The sequence below is a fragment of the Cryptotermes secundus genome, unplaced genomic scaffold, assembly GCF_002891405.2.
Source record: "Cryptotermes secundus unplaced genomic scaffold, Csec_1.0 scaffold48, whole genome shotgun sequence".
NCBI classification, from domain to species: domain Eukaryota; kingdom Metazoa; phylum Arthropoda; class Insecta; order Blattodea; family Kalotermitidae; genus Cryptotermes; species Cryptotermes secundus.
The window spans coordinates 16,697-25,311 of record NW_019722965.1 but is presented as its reverse complement, the minus strand read 5'-3'; the positions used below and the strand labels follow the sequence as shown (position 1 = coordinate 25,311).

At 43.9% G+C, this 8,615-nt stretch overlaps 1 protein-coding gene across 1 annotated transcript; it reads right to left on the bottom strand.

Annotated features, from left to right (window-relative positions):
• Window positions 1–565: 565 nt before the first annotated feature.
• Window positions 566–1,823, bottom strand: LOC111861551 (protein lifeguard 1). Its single transcript, XM_023846211.2, has one exon. It carries the CDS (start codon window positions 1,733–1,735, stop codon window positions 782–784), a length of 954 nt encoding a protein of 317 aa, XP_023701979.2. The 5' UTR covers window positions 1,736–1,823; the 3' UTR covers window positions 566–781.
• Window positions 1,824–8,615: the final 6,792 nt, after the last annotated feature.

Below are 8,615 nucleotides of genomic sequence, written 5' to 3'. Positions count from 1 at the left end.
CAGGCCCCTTATATAGGAGTTGTTCGGACCGGATACCAGATACAATCAATTCAGTTTTCCCGTTGTCACGCAATACTTCTAACAGTTCGTTCTAACAGTGGAGACTCATTGTTAGAATTATGATATTTCTTTGCTTCCGTTGTCTAAGAATGGGTGCATTGCAATTGTAGCGTTGTAGCGGGAACGTGGATCGTTTCATAGGAAGTAACGATTTGGATATGAACGTTACATTACCCCCCTTTAAAGGTTGTTCGTCCCGAACAGCCTAACGGAATTTCCCCTTGTTTCATTTCCCAAGGTGTTCATCTTCCGAGCGCTACCTCCGCCCCTTTTCTTCAAGGGTGCTCGTCCCGAGCAGCTCCGTGGTACTCGTGATCTCACATTTACCCCTCACTTTCTTTTATAGACCAAGCTAAATAAATCACGTAATAATATTTTCCAGTGGATAATCTTTATCCTTTATGTGTTAAGCATACAGAATTACACAGACGACCTATGGAACTTCAGTTACATTAAACGTTCAACTAAATGAACACGACAATTCTATATGTTTTGAAAGATTTTAAACATAATTACTATCATAACATACTACACCCAACTCATTGCAACATCCCTTGTTACTAAAGTTAAGTTGATATTTAGAATATTGAAGTGCCACGGATTTTATAAAAGACATCAAGCGAATCTCCCACAAAATCTCATGTTTTGACGTGACTGTATAATGCGCTACAGTGCCAAGTTAGCTAGAAGTACGAGTACAAAACGAAGTCGGAAGAACACACTACTCTCGGGATGCTCCAATGATTCTGAGTATATACAGAAAAATATTGACAATGTCTAGATAGAGGCTCAGAGCAGCAAAAATATATTCTTCTGGTGAGATAGAATACTTGTGTTCCCCACCAATCATGAGTTGTGTATCATATATGAGATACAGAGAGAATAGCAGTGCCCCGCATGAAGCATAGATCAAGTTCATTATCTTTCCAGGGATGAAGATTGCCACAATACCAAAGATAATCAGAATAATGAGGGCAACGAACAGACCACCGCCCATTACTGTGAAGTCCCACTTCGTCTGCATTGCGAAAATGGTCAGACCGAAACAAACTGCGGCACACAGACCAACAGCCATCAGGACCGCATCAGTATCAAATGTAGATGCCGCGACACCGAGCATAACCCCTTCAGCCAACGTAAACAGAAACAAGAAGATGAAGTTCATAGGTGCCTTACGTCGTACATCGACAAAGCAGATCATTGTGAAAAAACATACCACCGACACTGAAAGTGCTCCCCAGAAGATGCCCATGTATTGTTGTACGTAGTGTTTGGTGGGCTCGTGGTATGTGAACCACGCAATGAATGTCACTGTGATCAACAGCTGCACCATTAGAATTGCATACACTTTCCTTATGAACCCGCGTCGGATGCTCTTGTCAGAGAACTCGAAGTTCTCAACCCTTCCTGTGACTGGATCATCCTGAACATACGATGTTCCAAACTTGGTTTCCTGGTTTGTGGTGCCCAATGGAACCTGTTCGTCCTGAGAAGCTGTCGGTGGTTGAGCTACAATCTCTGGAGAGGGAATATATGGATGAAAGCATCCCTGGTTTTGTCCTGTGGGGTAATGTGGCTGTGTATGACATCCCGGCTGACATCCGTCGTAACCTTGTTGATCTTCGTGTCCTGGGTAGAAGCCTGGTGGTGGTGGATTTTGCTGCCACGTGGTCATATTATTGACAGGAGCGCTATTACACCGTTAGTACACTCTGGGACTCTTCTGCGAAGTCTGAGCACAAACCTGCTTTTATCTCGCTAGAATCGAATCCGAAACTGTGATTACGAAACTCAGAATCTCTTCTGTGATTTACTAACTGTGATTTCAGTTGGAATCTCTTGTGGTACTTGTGATGTTGAATTCTGGCCGGAGCTGCACTCTCTAATACAATCAGCGTTCAGACAGGATAAGGAAATGCCTCATCGAATGGTTAATTTCATCCGTTGTTGTGCAACGGACAATCCGTTGCTTAGGAAATACAGAACACCTTGTAGAAGTGTTTGGTTTCATCCGTTGTTACGCAACAAAACGTCTGTTGTCCTTTCATCTCTGGGGAAACGCGTTTGTTGTTTCGGTAGTTCTTATGAAACGGCCCGTTATTGCGTTTCCATGGAAGTATCTCTTCCGGATTCACGACATGCGACAATATCTTCCATCCCAACATGTTGCAGCTGTCGGTTGGCGAAGGGAGAGAAAGCCCATCCCTCAAATTATCGGGGCTGCAGATATGTGAAGGAGCTGCAGGAAAGGAATCCACAGAGAACACCCAAGACTATAACGGTAAGGGTGTTCTCTTCTAATCTCACCATTGCAGGCGTGTCCTGCGCGGCGCTCCGAGGCAGGCCAGAGCAGAAGCGGCGGCCTCAGACACACCAGGTGGAAGTAGCAGGTACAACCACAATGAAACCGAGGGTCCCTGTGCCCTTACACCAACACGAACAGGAGGCAACAGGTCAGTCAGTTGGGGCTCAAAATGTGAACAGTTTGCTCTCGACAATTTGTTGAGAATAGTAACTGTAGTACAGCGGTTTATGATAGAATTGAAAGGTGCTGTTTCAGAGAAGGAAAAATAGTGGCCGTTACAAACACTATCTTCAGTCACATGAAGCAAAATGATCGCTATAATTCATAGGAGGAAGCTACTAGAAATAGGGCCTGGACTGACAGAAGCCCTGTATATATGATATATACGTTAATATCATTAGCATGTAACATGTAAATATATATTGTACGTTGTACACTGTAAAAGACAAACCCATCCTCTCGTCAGAGAAGGCGCCCCACATCAGGCAGAAAAGTCTGGTCTTCAGTCCCAAATGGGTGTTTGACACCAAGACAGACTGGCCGACTGAGCGTAGGTCGTAACACAACGTTAACTTTCATTCTGAGTTCAGACCTCATTGTATAATTGGGCTACCTTGTTCCTAAGGGATATAAATACGGGGACCTGGGTCGCCAGGTAGGAGAAATCTCGTATCCGGGTCAGTAAAATATGGTCATGAGTCGTCAGAGACTCGGACCTGAGAATGACTGCGCTGGCGAGGGTCAGCAGCAATTTTAAACGACGGATCCATCTTCTCGTCAGAGAGGATGTTGCATAAGGACTATGATCGCACGTGTTCAGTTGAAAGAAATTTGCTGGTCGTGAGTATTAAGGGGCTTGTCATCAAGACGAACTCATTGGCTGTAAACCGCCAGTCACAAAGTGACTCTCACTCTGAAGCGATCAGCTGTGAGTTGTGAGTCGTATTAGCGAGCGGGCAGAGACGTGGGCACAGAAGCTGAAAAATCTACATTGTTAAGATCCGTTACCAGAGAACGGCTAGAGAAAGCAGACTGAGAAGGCTTAGCGTATGCTATAGTGATTTGTAGAGTGTGGGGATTCGCGATGGCCTCATAATTACTTGTAGCAACGAGTTGTGTCTATAAGCGTTGGATAAATCGAAGCCGAATTTTCTATGGGCAAAGAAATACCTGCAGATCGCAGCGGCCGGTCAATCTAAGACATAAACTGTCTTCGCCATCTCAGACGCTGGGATCGACAGTTCGAATCCCACTGGAGGAATGGATGACTGTATGCGTTTATTCTGTGTTTGTACTGTCTTATGTGCAGATATCGGCCTTGTGACTGGCTGATGGCCCATCCAAGGAGTTCTGTCGACTGTGTAAAAGATCAAGAAACTGAAAAAAGCTGCCGAAGCCCAACAGAAGGGTGTAGAGCCATAGATAGATAGGTAGTGAAATAGAGGTTGTGGTGCCTCAACGCTCCAAACTTTCACCGGTATTGTACACTCTGTATATAAACGATCTCCCGCAGAAGAATATACTCATCTTGCCGTGTCCGTGGACATGTTTCAGTGGCTACAGACGGGGTTTGGGATTGACAATCGAATTTATTGAACTCCTACAACTAGTAACTGGAAGTGAGAATTATGCTCTCACTCTTCTGCACACTTCACAAATCACTATTATACACACTAGGCTGCCCTTATCACTTCCTCCAAGACAATAAAGGGACAATAACTTGATTCAGGAGGAATCTGGGTTCGAGTAATGATTGCCACCATTCAGTTCTTGACCACTGCCCAGAAACATAAATATTAGAATATAAAAAACTACGACTTTGCCTGTGGTTCTGTATGGGTGCAAAACCTGAGCTCTGACATAAGGGAGGAACATAGACTGAGCATGTTTGAGAACAGGGTGCTGAGGAGAACATTACGACAGAAGAGGGATGAAGTGACAGGAGGTTGGAGAAAACTGCATAATGAGGAGCTTCATAACTTGTACTCTTCTCCAAGTATAATTAGAATGAACACGTCAAGGAGGATGAGGTGGGCAGGGCATGTAGCACGAATGGGTGAAAAGAGTAATGCATATATCATATTGGTGGGAAAGCCAGAAGGAAAGAGACCACTAGGAAGACCAAGGCGTAGGTGGGTGGACAATATTAAAATTGATCTTTGAGAGATAGGATGGGGTGGTATGGACTGGATCGATTTGACTCAGGGTAGGGACCAGTGGAGTGCTTTTGTGAACACGGTAATAAACTTTCGGGTTCCATAAAATGCTGGGAAATTCTTGAGTAGCTGCAGAATTGGCGGCTCCTCCAGAAGTGCTCAGCTGCATGAGTAAGTAAGTAAGTAAGTAAGTTAACCTGTCGAGATGGACCCATTTCAATTTGGCTTATCTTACGTTGTATAATAACGCATTATACAATTTAGTTAACTTAATAGGTTTTTAAGTTCTGGGGATTCGCCTGCATATATTGTTAATGCTTAATTATATAATTCTTTATGTAGCATATAGACGGGGGTTCTTAACTTGCAACATTAAAATATTTTTCATTGAGTAGATTGCAAAATGCTCATACACTCAGCAATATTACTATGAAACCAAAGATATTAACAGCGCGCACTACTGAAGTACCTAAAGCAGACTGCACTAAAATTCTAAGGATTAACGGCCACAAACGTGTGTCTATAAGGCTTCAGAAGTAACCGTTAACGAAAGAACAAACGAAAAAAAGAAGAGGGCAGAAATGCGTCTCCTCAAAGCGGTCGCAGGTTATAGAATGACAAATCATAATCGTGCTGAAGATTTAAGTACTGAGAATAACGGATATAATTACAGGACTAAAGGATTTGTGTAAATAATTCTAGAGTATTTGAAGCAGAAGGCTTGAAAACTGAATTCCTAACCTGCCCTATCGATATCAGACGAACTGCAGAACGTGCCAGTAATATCCGTTCAAGGATGGAAGACGTTCTAATCTCTGTGACCACGAGAGACCCAAAGCTATGAGTATATCGCGGAGAATGTGACGAGATAGAAGGGAGCGACGACAGTGTTGATCAGGACTAAAGTTTTGCTGGCACTTCGTCAGTGTTTGTAGAAAAATGGTGGAAATATACCCCAAAATAGGTCACGATTGCTCTTCTCCATATTCTTCCCGATTAATTAATGAGCTCATCAATCGATGCTCGTTGGTCTGACTTGTATTAACGAGCATCTATCTCTCCATCCATCCATCGATCGATCGATCGAGCGATCTATCTATCTATCTAATATTATTCTTTTTTTATTGCTAGTGGGGTGTGACTAAGTCCCTTGTACTGCGGCCACTTCTGGCCTATTGCACCAGCCCCAGATGATAGATGAGGGTGATTGTGGAGCAATTGGTGGAATGAAGATTGGCAGGGGAAACCGAAGTACTCGGAGAAAACCTGCCCCAGCGCCACTTTGTGCACCACAAATCCCACTTGATCGAACCCGGGCCGCCGCGGTGGGAAGCCAGCGAATAACCGCCCGAGCTTTGACGCAGCCCCATCTATCTATCTATTATCTACAGCCCTTGTGGACCTTGGCCGCTTTTTCTGTTTCTTAATTTATACGCAGTCGGTAAGATTTCTTGGACGGTGGATCAGCCCATCGCAAGGCTGCTACCTACACACAGAATAAACATTCACAGACATCCATGGTTTGAGCGGTATTCGAACCCCCGATCCCAGAGTTCGAGCGGGCGAATACGATTCATGCCATAGACCTCGCGGCCAATGTGGTCGGCTGTAATGAGCATAGATACACAAAACATCAATAAAATTATATTGTGATGATCTCAAGAATACAGGATCTGGCGCATTGGGTCGATATACCCGAAAAGAAATGCACAGAAGGCAATACTGCAAGTTCTACCTTTGGGGTCTCTGCTCCTTTTCACATCATCAAATTTTCGTACGACCGCCATCACAGGGACTTAGAAGTAAAAAGACAAATTTTATCCAGTTTCATGATTTTGATGGTACTTCAAACAGAAATTGACCGATAATATCAAAAATACACGTACAAAACTGGGATTGACTTCAGTGGCAAAGTTAGCTAATGGCGGATGTGATGCTCTTACAGCGGTGGCTGAGATCACCGCTCTCCATTCAGATGCCACGATGTATAGTCCAGTAGAAGTTGACTGATATTTCGGACGAACGTGCTTCGTACATCTTCAGGGAGCTAAGCAAGCAACACACATCTAGCAAAGCTGATTTTACTTCTGCGTCTTGTTTCCTAATTGCGTGGCTTACTTTAAGCCCTGAAGATGGAGGCAATATGTTCCTCCGAAGTGCCCCTGAACTCCTGACTGTACGGCGTTTCATCCTAGAAAGCAACTCTCTTCAGTGAATTAGTATCCATATATTGAAGATTTATATATGAGTAGATAATTCGTTATTATTGCATCACTTCGTTCCCAAAGCATCGCTTTGCTTATCGACCAACCCAGTGTGCTCTACCCTTTGTAATGATTATGTACACTTAGCTGCAAGCATTACAAAATACTAATTAATTCAAGTAGTTAGTCAAGTCGCTCGTAAAGCAGACGCGATCCCCTTGGCCGTACATAGGTTCCAGTTGCGGAAGATTCATTGCCCCACTAATGTGCTTTCTCCCAGCTACACAGTAATTTGTAACCAACAATAAATTCTTCCCATATTGAAACCTTTTAGAGTAGGCATACATACATTGTATTTATGTTCGTGTTCTATGGCTTGGTTTCCATTAAATTAATACTAACAATATTATACGCACGCGCCGTTTGTACAGTGGATTTTCGGGTTCCGAAAATAATACATCTCAAGATGCCACTCCTACTGCTAGACTTAATACAACTGCTTAATCAATTAAACTTAACTTTCTTACTCTGTAATCAGCTACTTGTCAGACCAGAGGCGAACCCCCTAAATTAAAGGCAGAGGAAGTTATAATATGCTGCGTGGTTATGGTTATAGCACACGTCATGGGTCAGTGACCGGCTAGTATCGAACAGCGATGGAAAGATTCCTAACAGGGAGAAAGAGAAGAAACTCTGAGAAAATCTTGCTTCGCTGCCATTTTGTCTACCACAAACTACACATAAATTCATCAGGGATGAACTCGAGGCTTCGCGGTTAGGAGCCGGATATGGCACGAAAACCATGTCGCTCATCACACGAATTAAGTTATGTAGCTTCCATCCAAGTCATCGTAATTTCATTGAATTCAGCAGTGCTTTTCTCAGCCCGGACAAATGCTTTCTCTGAAGTGAAAGACAGAGATTGTTACAACAAGTCAGCTAGTTGATCCTGTCGCGCACTTCAGGGATGGATCGTTTCTGAATGGCTGCAAGAGAAACAGAAAATGCTGGGGGAGAACTCTGTCTCAGTACGACTGAAATTATCCGAAGTGAAAGGCCTACGTCCACCGTCTAAGCATATGTCCGCGCTTTTCTACTGTGTATTTTTTCTTGGGGTGGGCTGAGAGTGAGTCCACTCTGTACATCGGCCATTAATTTGCCTACTGTACCATCCCTGGACGATAGATGATGAATGTGGAGCAGTCCGTGGAATGCGAATTGACAGAGGAAACCGAAGTACTCGGAGAACACCTGCCCCAGTGCCACTTTGTCCACCACAAATTCCACATGACCTGACCTGGGTTCGGACCCGGACTGCCGCTGTGTGAAGCCGGGGTTAACCGCCTGAGCTATGTCACGACCCTTTCTTTTTAATAACTAAAATTGTGGTAGCGGAAAGCGAAGGCGCAACACCGGCAGTGCCAAGAAATGCCATTGGACACGCGCGCGAGACAGTTGCATTCACATCCAGTTCTCAGAACTATTCTCTCAAATCTGAAAAACCATTCAAGACATATTCCATGTTCCCTTACATGACCCTTCAGATTTCCAAACCAAACACTGAAGCTACTGCTGTTCGTCTCACAACAGCTATTGCTAATATGGAACTATGGCTTGGGCCTGAGAGAGAGGCCAGAAGGGGGAGGGTAGTGGTAACATCTTAATAGTGAGATTCATAACTTTTACTAATTAAATATTATTAGACTTTGTAAGATTTTGGCTTTCACGGCGGTGACTATGAAGAAAGCAGTCTTCTGGGATTTGGCACCGTGTATATGTGGTGTTAACCGACGTTTCGGAGGAACGTATCGCCTCCATCTTCAGGGTAGAAGAAAAAATATAAGAAATCTGCAAGCGAAGAGACCGTGAGAACCGGTAAAAGCAGACTGC